Source organism: Pseudorca crassidens, chromosome X (genome assembly GCF_039906515.1).
Source record: "Pseudorca crassidens isolate mPseCra1 chromosome X, mPseCra1.hap1, whole genome shotgun sequence".
NCBI lineage: Eukaryota > Metazoa > Chordata > Mammalia > Artiodactyla > Delphinidae > Pseudorca > Pseudorca crassidens.
This window is the reverse complement of record NC_090317.1, coordinates 128,843,056-128,864,473: the sequence shown is the minus strand read 5'-3', so window position 1 is coordinate 128,864,473 and position 21,418 is coordinate 128,843,056. Positions and strand designations below refer to the sequence as shown.

Genomic DNA, 21,418 nt, shown 5'->3' with positions numbered 1-21,418 from the left:
GTCCACACTCTTCCAAGCTTAATCAAAAACTGGCATGCGTTTCTCATGCAGGTCTACACAATCGGTTCTCGTTATTCACACAAGTGAGGGTTTAGAAAATCACTGTGAATGCAGAATTAGCAAAGCCGGGATGGCTGTTTCTTGGAGAAATACAGTGTTAGTTTCCCCGTGAGCTTCTGGTCACCACATTTTTGCCAGCCAGTCAATACATAATCTTATTTTATGTGTGTTTTTCTTTTTTAAAAACTTATTTAATAAAGTCATAATTAACTGTAATATTTCTTTACTTAAAAAACTCTAGTTGAAATTATTTTCATGATCCTGGGTAGCAGGACAGTAAACTTCTTTTGCTTTCAGCCTCACAATAACGCCTCCACTGTACTTTTTTTTTAATCCATCACCATCTCAAAAACGACAAATTTAGACACTTCTTTTACCTTTTCGGAACTTCATCACACACTACCAAGGTGACTAGCACCTCCCAGGCAGCCTCATGCATCAATCAGCAAAGGCAGCACTCCACCACTATGCTCGGCGCCACTTTAACCAGGACAAATCTCCAACAAAAAGCAAGGAAATGCAACACAACAGACCAGAAACCCACGGCGCTAGACAGACCGGGCAGAGGATGTGTCGCCAGCGTGAGAGTGGAAACGAGAGGGCGGCGTCCCCTCAGCTTCAGGTGGGAACGTGTACGTGGGACGACTCAAGCCCATAGCCACTCCCTGCACGAGCACCCCCACAAAGGACCACACAAGCGCCCCCCGGGACTGGTTAGGGGTTACAAATAAACCTTAGTGACCACACGAGTCTTCAAATACACACTCTGTGAGCATCCACTGTGTCTCCTTTCATTTTAAAATCAGTAGCATAAGGTAGCGTTGTTTTTTTTTTTTGCGGTACGCGGGCCTCTCACTGTTGGGGCCCCTCCCGTTGCGGAGCACAGGCTCCGGACGCGCAGGCTCAGCGGCCATGGCTCACGGGCCCAGCCGCTCCGCGGCATGTGGGATCTTCCCGGACCGGGGCACGAACCCGCGTCCCCTGCATCGGCAGGCGGACTCTCAACCACTGCGCCACCAGGGAAGCCCCCTCCCTCTTCCTAAACCCCTTGCCCGCCTCGGCTTCTGTCTCAAATCTCCCCGTGTTCTCCAGCTCCTCTGGGCACTCACTTGCACCGTCCTCTGCTGCATCGCCCCTCTTTGTGCTGAAACTGGAGTTCCTTCACGCCGCCCCTGGTCCCGCTTCTCTCTAGGGGACCCCACCCTCCTTTAAGGACTTGTTCTGAAAGTCTGCGTCATTCTGGTCCAAGTGCTACGTTACAACTGTACGGTGTTTTACCATAATAGTTGCTTCCAGACACCTGCTTGCAGTGACTTTGCTTAGTTGTAAGCAATACTGTTAGCTTGTTTCCATATACATATTCCGGCGAATTACTAGTAAATAAGCAAGCAAGTAACAAAGAAGCCAGGGAGAAAAGTGCTTCTGACTCATCCTTATTGTGAATAAACAGAGACTAAAAAAATAATAGAAAAGATCAAAGAAACTAAAAAGCTGGTTCTTTGAAAAGATAAACAAAGTTGATAAACCTTTAGCCAGGCTCATCAAGAAGAAAAAGGGAGAAGGCTCAAATCAATAAAATTAGAAATGAAAAAGGAGAAGTTATAACCAACACCAGAGAAATAGAATCCTAAGAGACTACTACAAGCAACTATATGCCAATAAAACAGACAACCTAGAAGAAATGGACAAACTCTTAGAGAGGTACAATCTCCTGAGACTGAACCAGGAAGAAATAGGAAATATGAACAGACCAATTACCAGTACTGAAATTGAAACTGTGATTAAAAAACTCCCAACGACCAGAGTCCAGGACCAGATGGCTTCACAGGCAAATTCTGTCAAACATTTAGAGAAGAGTTAATACCTGTGCTTCTGAAACCGTTCCAAAAAACTACAGAGGAAGGAACACATCCGAATTAATTCTGTGAGGCCACCATCACCCTGATACCAAAACCGGCCAAAGATACCACAAAAAAAGAAAATTATAGGCCAGTACCTTTGATGAACATAGATGCAAAAATCCTCAACAAAATACGAGCGAACCAAATCCAACAGTATATTAAATGGATCATACACCATGATCAAGTGGGATTTATCCCAGGGATGCAAGGATTTTTCAATATCCTCAAATCAATCAGTGTGATACACCATATTAACAAACTGAAGAGTAAAAACCATATGATCATCTCAATAGATGCAGAAAAAGCTTTTGATAAAATTCAACATCAATTCCTGATGAAAACTCTCCAGAAAGTGAGCATAGAGGGAACCTACCTCAACATAATGAAGACCATATATGACAAAACCACAGCTAACATCATACTCAACGGTGAAAAGCTGAAAGCATTTCCTCCAAGGTCAGGAACAGGACAAGGATGGCCACTCTTGCCACTTTTATTCAACATAGTTTTGGAAGTCCTAGCAACGACAATCAGAGAAGAAAGGGAATCCAGATTGGAAAGGAAGATGTAAAACTGTCACTGCTTGCATATGACATGATACCATACATAAAAAAAGCCCTTAAGATACTACCAGAATACTACTAGAGCTCATCGGTGAGTTCAGTAAAGTTGCAGGATACAAACAATATACAGAAATCTGTTGCATTTCTACACACTACAACAAACTATCAGAAAGAGAAATTAAGGAAACAATCCCATTTACCACTGCATCAAAAAGAATAAAATACCATTCATACTCTGGTTTCTCTTCAGATCATATAAATCTTTTGCCTTTTACTAAAGATTTCTTGGAGAGGGGGAAAGAAAAATAAGAATAAGATACCTAGGAATAAACCTACCTGAAGAGGCAAAAGACCTGTACTCCAAAAGCTATAGGATGCTGATGAAAGAAACTGAAGCTGACAGAGATGGACAGTTATATCATATTGTTGGACTGGAATAATCAATATTGTTATAATAACCATACTACCCAAGGCAATCTACAGATTCAATGCAATCCCTATCAAATTACCAATGGAATTTTTCAAAGAACTAGACCAAAACATTTTAAAATGTCTGTGAAACACAAAAGACCTCAAAATAGCCACAACAATCTTGAGAAAGAAGAACAGAGCTGGAGAAATCACAGCTCCCTGACTTCAGATTATACTACAAAGCTACAGTAAATACTAAGGTACTGGCAGAAAAACAGAAATATAGATCAATGGAACAGGATAGAAAGTCCAGAAATAAACCCACACGCTTATGGTCAATTAATCTATGACAAAGGAGGCAAGAATATACACTGGAGAAAAGACAGCCTCTTCAATAAGTGGTGCTGGGAAAACTGAGCGGCTACATGTAAAAGAAGGAAATTAGAACATTCTCTAACACGATACACAAAAATAAACTCAAAATGGCTTAAAGACTAAAATATAAGTCATGACACCATAAAACTCCTAGGATAGAGTATTGGCAAAATATTCCCTTACATAAATCGTACAAACGTTTTCTTACGTCAGTCTCCCAAGGCAATAGAAATAAAAGCAAAAATAAACAAATGGGACCTATTCAAAATTACAAGCTTTTGCACAGAAAGGAAACCATAAACAAAATAAAAAGATACCCTATGCAATGGGAGAAAATATTTGCAAATGATGCAATCAACAAGGTTTTAATTTCCAAAATATACAAACAGCTCGTAGAGTTTAATAACAAGAAAACAATCCAATCCAAAAATGGGCAGAAGACCTAAATAGACATTTCTCCAAAGAAGACATACAGATGGTCAATAGGCACATGAAAAGATGCTCATTATCGCTAATTATTAGAGAAACGCAAATCAAAACTACAGTGACGTACCACCTCACACCAGTCAGAATGGCGATCATTAAAAAGTCTACAAATAATAAATGCTGGAGAGGATGTGAAGAAAAGTGAATCCTCCTACACTGTTGGTGGGAATGTAAACTGGTGCAGCCACTATGGAGAACAGTATGGAGTTTCCTCAAAAAACTAAAAATAGCACTACCATATGATCCAGCAATCCCAGTCCTGGGCATATATCCAGACAAAACTATAATTTAAAAAGATACATGCACCCCTGTGTTCGTAGCAGCACTACTTACACTAGCCAAGACATGACAGCAACCTAAGTGTCCATCAACAGATGAATGGATAAAGAAGATGTGGTACAAATAAACAATGGAATATTACTCAGCCATAAAAAAGAATGAAGTAATGCCATTTGCAGCAACATGGATGGACCTAGAGATTGTCATACTAAGTGAAGTAGGTCAGACAGAGAAAGACAAATATCATGATGTCACTTATATGTGAATGTAAAAAAAATTATAAAAATAAAATTACTTACAAAAAGAAACAGACTCCCAGACTTAGAAAAGAAACTTATGATTACCAGAGGGCAAAGGGGGTGGGGGAGGGATAAATTAGGAGTTTGGGATTAGCAGATACAAATGACTATATATAAAGTAGATAAACAACAACGTCCTACTGTATGGCACAGGGAACTATATTCAATATATTCTAATAACCTATAATGGAAAAGGATGTGAAAAAGAATAGACATACATATATGTAATACTGAATCACTTTGCTGTATACCTGAAACTAACACAACATTGTAAATCAACTAATACTTCAATAAAAAGTTCTTTTTTTGGGGGGAAAAAAGAGGGAAAGAAAAATGAAAGGACATTGATGCCCTACACTAGCTGCTTACAACAATAACCAAATCTGGGTAAAAGGTAGAGAAAGATGAAACAGTATAACTCCTAGGAGATAAGGAGAGTATCTTTGTGACCCTGGCATAAGCAAAGATTTCTTAAACAAAGAGCGGTAAGCCTCAAGGAAACAAAATGATGAACTGATAATCTCTAAAAGTAAGAACTATTAAGAATGTGAAAAAAATAAAAGTAGAAAATACTAAGATGAAACCAGCAGATGACTCATATACTCCACCTATAAAGGACTCTTGCAGGACAGGCTGGCTAAACAGTTGAAAAGTGCTTTGAAAAACAGGAGCTCCATTGCCAGTAAACTTATGAAAAGGTGTTCAACGCCTGGATGACCAGAAGAATGCACATTCAAACGGCACTGAGCCATCACGTCACACGTACCAGAAAGGCTCAACTGAGAAAGACAGAACATGCCTCATGGGGGAAAGCATGTGGGGCAGTGGGGACCATCTTACCCTCCTGGTGGGAATGTGCATTGGTCCAGCCACTTTGGAAATTCTCAGCATCTTCTAAATGTCATCATCCTTATGACCTAAGAATCCCACCCTCTGTGGGGGAATAGGTACACATGTACATCAACAGACATGTATTCATAGGCTCTTCACAGCAGGGCCATTCTGAATAGCCCATCCCTGGAACAAACCAAATCTCCATCAACTGCTGTACCAGGGATGACTATGCAGTGATATAAATGGATGAATCACGGCTTCCTGCAACAGGATGGACGGGTTTCCCACATGCAGTGTTCACTGTGAGAAGACTGATGCAAACTGTATGATTCCATCTGTATACATTCAAATACACGTAAAACAAATCTTCAATTTTAGAAGTCAGGAAATGGTGGTTACTATTCTGTGCTTAAGCTGTTTGCACCTCCCGTGTGTGTACATTTTCATTTCCTTACATGAGATGTGTACATTTTCAGTATTACATTAATATGTTGTTTTATTAATATGTCACATGGACATACAATTCTAATTTGAAATTGATAAATACAGTCATCCTTTGGTACCCACTGGAAAGTGGGGATTGGATCCACACCCTGGATACCAAATTCCAGGCTGCTCGAGTCCCACAGTTAGCCCTTCGTATCTGGGGGTTCTGCACACTTGGATTCAACCAACTGCCAATCTTAAACATTGCACAAAATCCACAGTTGGTTGAATTCGCAGATACAGAACCCACTGATGTGGAGGGCGTGACTGTACAACAGATCAAATAACCCACTGATGTGGAGGGCTTGACTGTACAATAGATCAAATAAATTTTATAATTTAATATTAACTTAAAACTATCATTAAATGTCATAATATGGATATATTAGCATATAATTTTATAATTAATATTCAATAAGTAAAATTTAAATTAACATATGATAGTAATAAAACATTAACATGATTGGTAATGTTATTTTAGCTAGAGAATGAATTTCAGCAGCTTGGAAGAAAATTCTGGAACAAGAAGAGCTCCAACACCAATATCCCCAATGGCTCGTGAGCCGATACTCTGAGTAAAATAGCATTTCAGAAAAATAAGAATTTTAAAAACTGAATTCTTGAAACAATCTATTGTTTTTTGCTTAAAATAGAGTTTATGTCTTAAAATGCACAGAAGTGATAAATATAAAAACGTATGTCAAGTAACTCTAAAAATACTATTCTAAGAGTACAGAAAACAAGGAAACCAAAGGAATTTATCCCAAAGATAAAGAGAAAAAAGAATCTATTCTAAGGGTGACTGTTCATTGCAGTATTGACTATAAGATGGAAATTCTGAAGGCAGCTAAATGTGTGGCGATAGTGGAACCATTATGGCACAATATCTATCAAGGCAGCCATTTAAAAATGTTATTAAAAACACCAGCAATACAGGATGCAAATTAGTATTTTATGAAAATGTGCTTTACAAACACACACATGTACATATAGAACAACTGAGTGAGAAACAGGTATAGGAGACTGCTGAAAGAAAATCCAGTAAAATGCTATTTCTATGAAATGATACTGAGAAGAGAATCGGCTCTTTTATTCTATTTTCCAAATTATTTGCATTATAGGTCTTCTAATTTAGAACAAGAATTTACACTGCAAGATAATGACTGCCTCAAGTGTTTGGGACACAAGATCAACCTTCTTAGGAAAGACATGAAGACAGGTTAATATCCCTGAAATGATCAAATGTAAGCAGCAGATTTCAGTATGGGATACAGATTCCTGGGAATCAGAGGCAACCCGTTCAGACTTCAGAAGAGCAAGGCATTTAATAATAATTTTTTAAAAAGCATGTGTTTTGTTCAGCTACCGTTTCCTTAATATCAATAGTGTGGTTCGACGGTGACGTTTGCACAAGCACCCTTACATCACAGCGCTCTTCAATGCAAACAACAAATATAAAACTCTTAGAGGAAAACATAGGCAGAACACTCTCTGACATAAATCCCAGCAAAATCATTTTGATCCACCTCCTAGATTAATGAAAATAAAAACAAAAATAAACAAATGGGACCTAATGAAACTTAAAAGATTTTGCACAGTAAAGGAAACCATAAACAAAACGAAAAGACAACCTACGGAATGGAAGAAAATATTTGCAAACGATGTGACTGACAAGGCATTAATCTCTAAAATATACAGACAATTCACACAGCTCAATATCATGAAAACAAACAACCCAGTGAAAAAAATGGGCAGAAAACCTAAATAGACAGTTCTCCAAAGACATACAGATGGCCAAGAGGCACATGAAAAGATGCTCAACATTGCTAATTATCAGAGAAATGCAAATCAAAACTACAATGAGGTATCACCGCACCCCAGTCAGAATGGCCATCATCAAAAAGTTTACAAACAATAAATGCTGGAGAGGATGTGGAGAAAAGGGAACCCTCTTGCACTGCTGGTGGGAATGTAAATTGATACAGCCACTATGGAGAACAGTGTGGAGGTTCCTTAAAAAACTAAAAATAGAACTACCATACGACCCAGCAATCCCACTCCTGGGCATATACCCTGAGAAAACCATAATTCAAAAAGAGTCATGTACCACAATGTTCACTGCAGCTCTATTTACAATAGCCAGAACATGGAAGCAACCTAACTGTCCACCAACAGATGAATGGCTATAGAAGATGTGGTACATATATACAATGGAATATTACTCAGTGATAAAAAAGAATGAAATAATGCCATTTGCAGCAACGTGAATGGACCTGGAGATGATCATACTAAGTGAAGTCAGACAGAGAAAGACAAATATCATATGACGTCACTTATGTGCAGAATCTTAAAAAAAATGACACAAATGAACTTATTTACAAGGCAAAAACAGACTCACAGACTCAGAAAACAAACTTATGGTTACCAAAGGGGAAGGGTGGCCGGGAGGGATACATTGGGAGATTGGGATTGACATATACACACTACTGTATATAAAATCGATAACTAATAAGGACCTACTGTGTATCACAGGGAACTCTGCTCAGTATTCTGTAATAACCTAAATGGGAAAAGAATTTGAAAAAGAATACACGAGTGTATGTGTAAAACTGAATCACTTTGCTGTACACCTGAAACTAACAGAACACTGTTAATCAACTCGACTCCAATAGAAACTAAAACTTAGCAAGAACAACAACAAGTAAACAGAAGCATCTGCCCACCTTCGGTCTTCTTCCAGTACACCTTCACTTGCAGCTGGCTGTCTTGATAGAACGGAGCTCCGATTTCCAGGAGGCGAGTGGGCCGTCGTCTTTGAAACGGAGGCTGTATTTGCATCACACTTTTCCTAGTTTTCCCAAGTTGTTCTTCTACAACAAAGCACAACATTCTGATTTACTTGTTAAAAATAAATCTGTAACCTGATAGTAATCCCAGTGTATTTCATTTCACTCTGCTAGTCATCCATATTTATTGCCTGATTTCTAAAGGAAGATGTAACGTGACTACACGTTCCTTCCAGCTCAAGTTGACGACACCTCCCCCTTCATCACACGCTGGAATGCATACCTAAAAGGAGACTGTGTACATTACACGGGATCCCCCGAACTTAAATTGGGAATCAACATACATTCACCAGCCCGGAAAGATGCTCTGATGTCAGTAACAGGTGGAAGTAGTATTTCTCACAATAGATAGACTTTTGTGCGGTTATGAAGTAAATGAAGTCGTATTAAAATACCATTTCATGAAAACAGTATAGGTAGCTTTTCACAGAAGTACCAGCATGTCATGTTCCTCCATCTTTAGAGAGCCAGGTGAGAATTTATACGGCTTAGCAGGACGTATACCAAAAATCCCTGCCCTCAGATCTCTCCTTTACCAGTTCACTGATTTCAGAAGTTGTACGTTTAGAAATGCCGTCCTTGGAGGCAAGACTTTTCTGCTTTCAGAATTCCAAGCAGCCCTTTGAGAGAGAACAGCTTAAGCTGTATTGATTATAAAGCAGTCAGAAATGTGTTATCAAAACTTTTCCAATAGAGCTGTGAGGTCTGCATTCTTGAGAAGGTGGGAGGAAGAGGGAGAGATGAGGATGAATGCAGAGAAATGCTGACCTGCGGTGAATCAGGAGAAGGAAAGGAAAACTGAGGACCCAGAAGAAAAAGTACATCGACTGTGTACTTCTCCTTACCGGGGTGTGCCTGTCAAACCATCCATGCAATGGATCTGATTAAAAGGAATGGGATAGTTACATTAGTTGGTACTTACATTTTAGTTTAAATAATTCAAATGAATGTTTGGATAACTCTGACATTTATTAGGTTAAGGATTCTGCACCCAATAGCACTGTGTGTATGAGGGGTTCCCCATACCACCGATTCTCAGACCCCAGCGGGGTGTCCTACAGTTCAACTCAGTTGTGACAGTTTCTACCTGCAGACAGCATCAGATCCCACAGGGTAAGGGCTCAGTGCTGCAAGACTGCGCCCCCCGCCCGCTTCAGATGCGAGTCACGAGTCCAGGTTGGCAGCAGTGCTTCTGATGACCTGCTGTAGATGGGGGGGTTCCAGAGACCCCTTCCTCAGATTCAAATAACTTGCAAGAGCAATTCACAGAACTCAGAAAAAAATTTTACTTGATAGATTACCCGTTTATAATAAAAGGATATAACTCAGCAACCTAAGTGTCCGTCGACAGAGGAATGGATAAAGATGCAGTACATATATACAGTGGAATACTACTCAGCCATCAAAAAGAATGAAATAATGCCATTTACAGCCACATGGATGCCCCTAGAGATGATCATACTGAGTGAAGTAAGTCAGACGGAGAAAGATAAATATCATATGGTATCACTTAGATGTGGCATCTAAAATACGACAGAAATGAACTTATCTACAAAACAGAAACATACTCACAGACATAGAGAACAAACTTATGGTTACCACAGGGGAAAGGGGGGAAGCAGAAGGATAAATTAGGAGTTTGAGATTAAAATATACACACTACTCTATATAGAAGAGATAACCAACAAGCACCTGCTGTATAGCAGAGGGAAATATACTCAATATTTTGTAATAACCTATAATGGAAAATAATCTGAACAAGAATAGGTGCATGTGTATAACTGAATCCCTGTGCTGTATACCTGAAACTAACACAACACTGTAAATCAACTATACTTCAATTTAAAAAAAGAAACAACACAAAACCACAGACAACAGTAACAAAAAAGACTGTTCTAGGGATGAGGATCTATAACGTAGAAAAACTTGTATAGAAATGTTCACATCAGTATTGCTTGTCATGTAAGCCCATATTTAGCTCACGTAAACAAGAACATCTGTCTTCAAAGTTTATCATGCCTAAGCATAAAATTTGATTTGGATATATGAAAAGTGAGTGGGAAAAGAAGGATCTAAGTCAGGAGGAGGCAGATGGAAGCGATGCACACGGCAGGGTGTGGGGAAAGGGGGCGGAGCTTCCACGTCTGAGGGTCTAAGGGAGCCCCTCCCCCAGCATGCGTTCACCACCGCGGAAGCTCTCTGAACCCCGTCTTTCTGGATTTTTACAGAGGCGTCATCACACAGGCGTGCTGATTAAATTACTAGCCGCTGATGGCAAACCTCCGTCCTCAGCTCGCAGGTGGAGGTGGGCGTTCTGGGGGCCAGGAATGTGCCGAGACCGGATAGCAGGAGGCGCTGCTTCCCAGCCTGCAGACGCCAGCGCAGCGAGCCTGGAGCCCAGAGGAGGGCCTGGGACGCGGAGCCCTCAGAAGGCTCCGCCCCCAAACGCATCCCTTTCTTGACACCACCCGGCGGTTAAAGAATCCTGCTGCTTACACCTAAAGCATGTTTCTTTTAAAGAATTAAAGTCTTCAGATTTTCACAAGCCCGTTTATGCTTCTAATTCCTTGAAGAACCTGTGATGGGAAGAAGTCGCCAGCAGACTACCAAGACAGTTTAGAAAACCGTGTTTAATCTCTCTGTAAATTGTCTTCCTGCTGTCTTTTATATGCCATGGAAACATTCATTTCTCATTACAGACGTAAGGACGTGTGAATATATATATATATATATATACACACACACACATATATGTATATATCTCAAGATTGAATCTTTCCTGCTTTATTGAATATTTCCAGCACAGACACGCATGGACATGCCCCATCCCCCATGTAGGGACAGACGTGACAGTTCAGTCCTGGGAGGACGTCCTTGACTCGGAGTGTGTCCTCCACTTTCAGCAGGAAACAAAAATGGAATAAAATTCATTCCTTCACATTCTGAAGAGGTATGAGGTCTGATTTATTTATACTCTTTAATACTCCTGAAAGTTAAAAGAATTGAGTGACTATGCTATTTCTCCAGATGTCAAAACTCTGATTACCTTTTCAGATTGAGAGATTCAGAGTATTTTCTCTCCACTCCATTTTTATTTTGGAGAGCTGGAAGCATATTCCAGTTGCATGAGGCAACTATAAAAAACATTTGGAATCTGTCAACCCTGGAAATACTCCTCCTACCTCCAAAAAAGCAAGTTACATTTCCATTAAAGATAGTATTATGTCTTTCCTCCTTCAAGGGACCCTTTTATAAAACTATGAACATTCAGGCTTTGCTTGCATCGAAATATTTATCATTAATACACCTGGCACCCCGCAGACCTGGAAAAATATAATTCAAAAAATAATTTATATGCTGACATTTACTACACTCATTCCTATAAAATATAATTTCCCTTGTTTATACTATAAAGTTGTAGTTATTCCTTACTTCTAGTTGCTTCATGATGAAATATAGTGTTCTTGTAAAAGTCATATACTAGTGTTTACGAGATTATAGATCAACATTGGGTTATAAAGAACATCCTGACACGTATTCAGCTATATCCTGCCTCATCCTTTGTAAAACAGTCTCTTCTGTCGGCTACGCTGACACCCAAATAACATGTATCATGACAGGTACTTTGCACTATCACTTCTTATTTTATTTTTCTGAATCCGCAGGACAGGCATCAGTTAATCCTAGCATAAAGTGGCCTTTGGTAGGTTAACTGTCACGTCTCTTTATTGGTCAGGTAAAACGTTACCTCATTGTACAAGATGATTAGAAAGTGACCGTAACACTCGGCACCAGCGTCTTGCGGGAACAGGAGTTGGTTGCGTGCGCAGGTAAGAGCGGGAACAACTGACTGGTTTGCTTTCACAGGAGTTCCTGAAGCAGTGCTACAGGCCACGCCTAGGCTTCTGGAGCACTTGGGCTCTGACGGCTGCCGTGGGCACACAGGCGGACAGTCCCTGTTCTCTGACCTAGATGAGACCTTAGTTGAGCGGATGTACTTTCCAAGGGATAGGTCTAGACCCCACAGACTGGAATCTGTCGTGTGCAAAAGGAAGGACGCTTCCACCGGAGATTCCAGAGGACAGGGGAAGACACTCAGGGGTGAAGGACAGATGTGTTTGTATCTGGGGGGATCTGAGTGGCTCACTGAGAGGGAAGAATTCAGTCTATGTGATGCCTAATGGCTTAAAGTGAGAGAGAAGGGTTTGTAATCATACCCGAGAGGAAGGGAGAGGGAGCTAATTAAAGAGGATCTCACCAGGTGTGTGTGGGGAGATGCCCCAGGAAGAAGGAGAAAGCCCTAGATGTGCTCTGGAGACCCAGAGTCTGTAACAGTTGTGTCTGTGGGCTGGACCATGAAGAGATTCTCGATGACATGACTTCAACAATGGCAAGCCAAGGCTGGGTTTTCCTCTCCTTGTTCTTGGTTGTGGGCAGAAACACATATTAAATTATGGGAGTTTGCAATCCCATACCAGTCTCCAATGGGGAAGGAATGTTGTTTACTGGAAAAGCCAGGAGACTAAAAGGCAAACTTATTTTACACAGTAGAGGAAATCCCCACCACCAATAGAAAAAAAAAAAAATGGGTCTTAGGAGAAGCAGAGGTTTAAAGGGTTTTGGTTTGAGAAGACATTTGGGGAGGAAAACATGGGAAAGCAATAAAGGATGAGATCTGTGGAGACTTGCAAAGAGAAGATGTAGGTGACAGTCTTGAGAGTGGAACTCAGGAGAGTAACCTGTGATATGGTTAATATTTTCTAAAGAATATTTTGCCAGCTGTCTACAAAATGGATATTTAAGAAAGAGTGGAGACAAATATTAATTAGGAGATTACTTTATAAGAAAGGTGACAATGGGCTGAACAAGGGCAAGACTTGGACAGATCCCACACAGAATCTGAAATTAGAGTCAAAAGGACTTTCTAATGAACTGGATTTCTGAAGAGAAAGCAAAGCGAAGCATGACGAATGACCTCTATGGATGGCTTGAACAAAAGGGGGAACGGTGGGAACTTTGGGGGCAGGAGAGCCTGGGAGAGGAACGGGTGTGAGAGGGAAGTGAAGAGCTTGGTTTGGGGGTGTTGCATTCGAAGTACCTGTTGGCCATCCCAGGGGAGGTGCTGAGCACATACCTCTGCTTTCAGGGAGCATCAGCTGGGAGACACAGGGTGGCCTTCGCACGTGGACGGTTATGACACCCACGGGAGTCACTGACGTCTCCCAGGGAGGGAACTGACCCCCCCTCCACTCCCCACCCCCAAGCTGATTCTCTGCACAAATGATGCTCTCTTCCAACTCTGCGCTTGTGTGGGGTGACACGCTGTGTCCCACGGAGCACCCATTCTTCAGGACCCAGGAGGAGCGCTGTGCTCTTGGTTCCCACCGCCATGTCTGTCCGTCTGCGCCATGCTTCCCTGCAGCTCTGTGTGCAACAGACTGGTCTCTGTGTAATCATGTTGACATGTTTCTCTCCCAAATTCAACAGTAGGCGCTTTGAAGGCAGAGATGGAAATGTGTCCAGTGCTGCAGTAATGTGTGTATGAGTGTGTCTGCACATGTATATGTACGCATGTGCGTATACACAGAACATATATACACATATAAATACACGGTACACATACACTATATAACGTACAGTCTATGTAGTATATCTCCTACAGTGTACGTATCTTTATACTATAATACAGTGTACAGTGATATAAGGTAGTAATTATCCCCATCATTAGACACAGTTTGCTGAATGAACGGAGGACTGCATTAAAGAAATCAATGAATGGTGCAAATGTAAGTTGCAGCCACTATGGAAAACAGTATGGAGGTTCCTCGGGAAACTAAAACTAGAGTTGCCATGTTATCCAGCAATCCCACTCCTGGGCATATATCCGGACAGAACTGTAATTCAAAAAGATACCTGCACCCCTATATTCACAGCAGCACTATTTACAATAGATAAGACATGGAAGCAACCTAAGTGTCCATCAACAGATGAATGGATAAAGAAGATGTGGTGCATATATACAGTGGAGTACTACTCAGCCATAAAAAGGAATGAAATAATGCCACTTGCAGCAACATGGAGGGACCTAGAGATGATCATACTAAGTGAAGTCAGAAAGAGAAATACCAAGTGATATCACCTGTATGCAGAATCTAAAATATGACTCACATGAACCTATCTAGGAAACAAAAACAGACTCGCAGACATAGAGAATAGACTTGCGGTGGCCAAGGGGGAGCAGAGGTGGGGGAGGGGTGGATTGGGAGTTTGGGATTAGCAGATGCAACCTATTATATATAGGATGGATAGAAAACAAGGTCCTACCCTATAGTACAGGGAACTACATTCAATATCCTGTGATAAACCATAATGGGAAAGGACATGAAAAAATAGATATGTATAACTGAGTCACTCTGCTGTGCACCAGAAATGAAACACAATATTGTAAACCAACTATACTTCAGTAGAATTAAAAAAGAAAGAAAAGAAAAGAAAAAGAAATTGAGAGGCATCTTCCCCCAACCCTCCCACCTCCCACCACCATTGAATTATAATCTCTGGGCATGGTGCCCTACCACTACCATTTTTACAGACAACTCTCTAGTTGACCATAATGTGCAGCCAGGCTAAAGAAAAAATGACTTCGAGCAACTAAGCTATTGAGACCCTACACGTGTGGTATACATTGTCCAGTGAACATAAGGATTTTCTGGCCCTGTTTCGTCACACCTATAACACTAGTATTGACTTACGCCTCATTCTTCCTCTCAGCTGGAAGCTGTCTCTAACGCATGACATCTTGCCTTTAACATGCCACGTGCTCCATAAGTGCTGTCACAGATATTACTAAATCTGACTCTAAAATTACTCTTGAAACTGATTCATAATCATATAACGGACATATTGGGCCTCTTTACAAAGTGTAAGATTGGACCTCCCTAAGAACAGTCAGGCTGAAATTAGGCACACAAATTAATGCTGTTAAAACTGAATTGTGTAACGCTGGTTTTAACCAACAAGGACCTACTGTATAGTGCAGGGAACTCTGCTCAGTAGTCTGTAATAACCTAAATGGGAAAAGAATTTGAAAAAGAATAGATACGGGTATATATATATATATATATATATAACTAAATCACTTTGCTGTACACCTGAAACTAACACAACATTGTTAATCAACTATACTCCAATATAAAATAAAAATTTTAAAGATCAAAAAAAGGGCTTCCCTGGTGGCGCAGTGGTTGAGAGTCCACCTCCCAATGCAGGGGACACGGGTTCGTGCCCCGGTCCGGGAAGATCCCACATGCCACGGAGCGGCTGGGCCCGTGAGCCATGGCCGCTGAGCCTGCAGGTCCGGAGCCTGTGCTCTGCAACGGGAGAGGCCACGACAGTGAGAGGCCCGCGTACCGCAAAAAAAAAAAAAAAAAAAAGATCCAAAAAAGATACACGCGCCCCTATGTTCATAGCAGCACAGTCACAGCACAGCACAGCCAAGACATGGAAACAACCTAAATGCCCATCGACGGAGGAATGGATAAAAAGAAGACGTGGTACATATGTACAATGGAATGCTACTCAGCCATCAAAAAGAATGAAATCATGCCGTTTGCAGCAACATGGATGGACCTAGAGAGGATCATACTAAGCGAAGTCAGTCAGAAAGAGAAAGACAAATATCTTATGATATCACTTACATGTGAAACCTAAAATATGACACAGATGAACCTATCTATGAAACAGAAACAGACTCACGGACATAGAGAACACAGTTGTGGTTGCCAAGGGGGAGGGCATTGGGGGAGGGATGGAGTGGGAGTCTGGGGTTAGTAGATGCAAACTATTACATAGAGAATGGATAAACAACAAGGTCCTCCTGCAGAGCACAGGGCACTATATTCAATCTCCTGGGATAAACCATAATGGAAAAGAATATATATATATATATGTGTGTGTGTGTGTGTATATGTGTGTGTGCATAACTGAGTCACTTTGCTGTACAGCAGAAATTAACACTAAATCAACTCTGCTTCAATAAAAAATATTGATAAAAAAATCAGTGAAGTTACTAAACACATAGAAATGTTTCCATGAGAATTTTTATGTAAAAGTTGTACTGTATGCAAACTTATACATAGAAACAGTAGACTTTTCAAATCCATTTCATCTCCAAGAGGACTACTTCTCAAATAGGTAGGAAGCTCTGTTTCTAGAACTATTTTGAAAGCATCATTTCAAATGGACCTGCTCGTTTGGATCCTATTGTTTCCCAGGTGGTAGAAGATACTTATGGGCAATCCCTGCGTCTGACAGTGCAGAGCCAGCCTTGCCTTTCCTAAATTCAACAAGCTTGTCACACCTTCCGTGTCTGACCAGGCCCCGTCCCGGGATGAAAGGCAGATCCCACGGGACCCTGCGAGCCTGGGGAAGCAGGACCCGCGGAGACCCCTGGCGGCCTCTCTTGGGCTCGCCTTCTATCTGCCCGTCCCCAGATCCCTGGCCAGGAGCTTCCCCACAGCTCTTCTCACCAGTCCCCACCTCTGAGCAAAGCCGGAAACTCCACGTAAGGCATTTTCCAGCTCAGAGGTGAGTGTCTCATAAGACTCTCCCCTTGCTTTGCTCAGTTCATGGCAAACGGACTAGTTTAGAACCACTGGCAACAAGGAAGCGGGTATGGGAATGATTTAGTCACTGCCCCCAGTGGAGAAGTAGGTAGCCTTTTGCAGTAATTGTGACCACTGTGTAAAACCAGGAGAAAAGAAAAAAGGGCATGTCGCATTTTTAGGAGGGAAGCAACAGTTTCTAACAGTTAACTGTGCGGACCCTCCTTAAAAACAAGTACGCATACGCACAAGGACCCCAAATCATGGAAGTATAAACATTTGTTCGAGTGAGACACCCTTTCTTCTTAAACTTCCATTATAACGCCAAAATACTGCACATAAAACTTAGGATAAAAATCCTAAGAAAAACTCAAAGGTAAAATTTGTACACATCCTAGTTCAAAGGACATATTTACATGTATGAAGACTCTCCATGTAAAGACTGCAAATAGGAAAAAGGAACTCGAAGCACTTACTGCTGTGGACGGCGTGTGCGGACGTGAACTGGAGGGAGACCTTGGCGCTCTTGAGGCGCGTCTGGCCCCAGTAGGTGACAGCCTGCAGCTCTACTGTGTAGTCGCAGTCGGGCTGCAGTGGCTCCAGGGTCACAGAATTCTGAGACTGCAGGTGGAGGGAACACACACAGATTCTGTTACAAGCCGCCCTGCCTCTGAGCTTCCCTGCACAGCTGCTGTGTCCTTGTGAAGCACACCAGCTCCTCTCTGATGTCTGCCCGGACTATCTGAGATCACAGATCGTTCTACATCTTTAGCATATGAAAATCCGCTTTTACCGTGGATCAAAATCAATGTCATACAAAAAGCACAAACACGTTGTTTTTGAAATTGTATTCCTAATCCCATTATTGGATGCTTTCCGGTAGCAGGAAAATGAATAATTCTGTCCCCTCACTCCTTACTAGATACCACCTTACAGAGAGAAGAAAGCTATAAAGATGAAGAATTCGCATTCCCTGTATTTCTCTGATTTTATCCTAAATCTTCTATGAGTAAATTTCCACCAAAAGTTGTAAGGAAAAATCAACCTGACAAAATGCTTAAAGCACTTTTTTATGGCTTGCAGGTATAATAATAAAGCCCCTACAAGTGCTCGGAATTAAGAGAAATAAGGTTGTTGTCTTAGAATTCAAACATTCATCAAAATATAGTACATGTGATATCACATGGCCCTACATGGTCTAATTGGTGGTATTAACATCTATGAAGGGAAAAATGTGTCCATCACTAATGCGGCACCAGACGTCAGGCAGTCAGTAAGTAGCACGTGCCTTCCCACAAAGAGTAGGCCAGTTGCATGCGTGCATCGGGCTACAGGAAGGTATCGTCATCTGAAATTGTCAAATACTGAATCACATAGGCCCGTCCCTTGTTTAAATACCTCAATGACCTGTCGGAATTCTCCGCGCCATTTTGGGTCACGTGAGATCTCTTTTCAGGGAGAGAACACGATTTCCATGGGCGTTTCAGAACCGTGAGCACAACGCTCCCTGTAAATTCATAGTTTGGCACCTTTACATGATTCAGGCTTTTGAGGGGTCAGTTATCAGAGCTCGGCCACCTTCCAGCAGGGCGGCTCTGGACGGCTGAAAGGACTGCGCTTCCAGAAGTGGGGGCCGAGAGGCAGGCTCTGGGCCGTGGTCCCTGTTCCCAGGTGAGGCTGGGCCGCCTCTCAGCCACACCCACCGTGGTACTAACCGTGCCTCTTCGTGCCCTTTCTGCCTTTTATCTACAGGATGTCTATGAACTACCAACTCCCAATTCTTTTTAGTTAGGGTTTCTTGTTATGTTCTGTGTCACTCTTCCTAAACTATTATCTTCAAACAAGGAAAACAGAATTCACTTTTGAAAGAGCATTTCCTTGAAAATCCCCACTCCTCTTAGTTTTCACGGATATTAGGATGGACTCTTAGGAAATGAAAAGACATTGATCCCCAAGAAGAAAATTTCACAATTTCTCATGTTTTTCAACATGTTTCCAGTTCCTGATTGTAATTCTCAGTTGGTCAAATTTTAATACTGAGAACTTTAATGAGTCCCAAGCTTGCCTCTTGTGGATCCAGAAAAACACGTCACTCGTAAGATAGTGACCTATGACTAAGGCTCTCTAGGCCTGTTCACAATTATAATTAAATTCACAGTTCATTTTTTTTTTTTTTTTTGCGGTGTGCGGGCCTCTCACTGTTGTGGCCTCTCCAGTTGCAGAGCACAGGCTCCGGACGCGCAGGCTCAGCGGCCATGGCTCACGGGCCCAGCCGCTCCGTGGCATGTGGGATCGTCCCGGACCGGGGCACAAACCCGTGTCCCCTGCATCGGCAGGCGGACTCTCAACCACTGCGCCACCAGGGAAGCCCAAGATGGAGACATTTTTGTTCCTCTGATTTCCGGTGTGGTACCAGCCATTTGGATCTGAGTAAGTCAACAGACTGAACTCAACTGTTGTCACCTAAAGTGTGCACGGCTGAACGGCTGGCCTGGTCCTCTGTTTTCTGAACTTCCTCGTTCAAAGGGGAGGGATGGGAACCTGTCCCTCATCCGTCCCTCTTGTGGCTCAGCAGAGGCCACTCTCAGACCAGGTGCCTGAGTTCAAACACCACTGCGAGGAGATGGGCCTCTTCCCCCTGGTTCTCACTCACCCCACCCGTGGTCTTTCTCCTCTTCTTCTTCGTTGGCACAAGTGACTTGCCGCTGACCGTCCAGCTCCAGAAGACTTTGTAGTGATGCACTGGGATGTCTGGTTCCTCGGGGAGATCCCAAACGATCGTCACAGTCACGCTTCCATCACTGTTGATGGTGGAGTTTGCAAGCCGGAGGTTGGCTGGGGCCGGTGGTGCAGATGGATCTGAAATCCCAGGAGAAAGACACAAGGGCCCAGGATGACCACAAAAGCATCGCCTCTGTACATGTAATGACTACAGGGTCGATGCAGGAAGACTGCCCTTGATGTGGAGAATAGCTGAAGATAAGCACTAAGGAAGATCCCCTTCTTAAGCCTCAAACTGAAAAACAACCTATAGAACAGTAAGAGCAATGTGTTTGGGCCATATTTGTAATCTAGGCACTTCCATACCGCTACAACACAGCCAAATTTTCACTGTACCGAAATGGATAGAGTTCTGTAAAACATGGTCAAATTCCATGTCGGTTGGTTGGCATTAAATAGGTCAGCAAGGTTGAAATGCCTTTGAAAATTCTGAAAAGAAAAGGCAGAAATCTAGGACCAGCTCATTCGAATAACTGTTTTCACCCGAGCGGTCCTGGAGCTTTAGATCCTTCAATCAAAAGTTAAGGGTGATGTGAAAACATCAGCAAAAACAAACCATTCATTTTTTCGCCACATTACAAAGTGGATGACAGACGGGTAACATTTTTATAGTTTCACCATTTCTAGTTTGTCGCATAAGCCAAAACCGTCTCAGCTGTCAGGAGAGAGATTAGGTTCTGGAATGATTTCTCTACAAACCTCCATTTGAAATCTATATACGAAGATGACTAAGTACGTGTAAAGCTGAGGGTCTTTCCTTCATTTTTTTGCCACAAATGGAGCCAGCCGCTCACCACAAATGATTTACAGATGGTTTTGTTTTAAGACGCCTGCCCGGAAAAATGCTGTCAATAATTCTAATTCTAATACCATCTGCATCAGAGGGGCAAAGAAGCGCTATCTAACTCCATATAAACAAAGAAGACTGGCGGAAAATAGCCATGGTTTTACCCTTGGGATGGTTTGTGTTTCAGGGATGATGGAAGCATGAATTATTTTTTAAAACTCTGTTGCTCTTCTGTAAGATAGATAAGTTTTGGAGGTGTGGTGGGCTGTGTCATTTTTTAAAGCTTTGTAGTTGCTTTCCTAGGCTAATGGCTCATCCAATGCACATTACCTGACATGCCTGACCAAAGTGGTTCTCAAATGGTCACCGTGAGGAACCCTCTGGGAGCGCCCAAGACTTATACTGAGGTATGCTGATTCAGCGAGTGCAGGTGTGGCCCATGGATATATCCACGTTCAATATATGTTCATGTTTTATGTAAAATACACACTTGTATGTAACGCACACACGCGACTCTGAAGTAGATCAGAAGCTGGACAGTCCTGCACCTGGTGGCGGCCAGGCAAAGGTGTAAACAGCCCCTGGCTCCCGCGAGGAGGGAAGTGCTGGGTCCTGTTATCACGGGCTCAGGAAGCACGGCCCTCCTCGCTCTGCTGGTTCTGCGGAGCCCCTGGGAGCCCCACTCTGGTCATCCCCACGGAGGCGCG

At 42.1% G+C, this 21,418-nt stretch overlaps 1 protein-coding gene and 1 pseudogene across 1 annotated transcript in view; one reads left to right on the top strand and one right to left on the bottom strand.

Annotated features, from left to right (window-relative positions):
- LOC137216944 (anosmin-1-like) overlaps window positions 1-21,418 on the bottom strand; it is a 190,082-nt gene that overhangs the window by 11,568 nt on the left and 157,096 nt on the right. The window contains exons 7-9 of the mRNA XM_067723069.1: window positions 19,797-20,002; window positions 17,620-17,764; window positions 8,418-8,564 (exon numbers count right to left, since the gene is read on the bottom strand). Coding sequence (XP_067579170.1) covers window positions 8,418-8,564; window positions 17,620-17,764; window positions 19,797-20,002 — 498 coding nt within the window. The remainder of the gene's footprint in view (window positions 1-8,417; window positions 8,565-17,619; window positions 17,765-19,796; window positions 20,003-21,418) is intronic.
- On the top strand, window positions 2,755-2,845 carry LOC137217689 (U5 spliceosomal RNA; annotated as a pseudogene).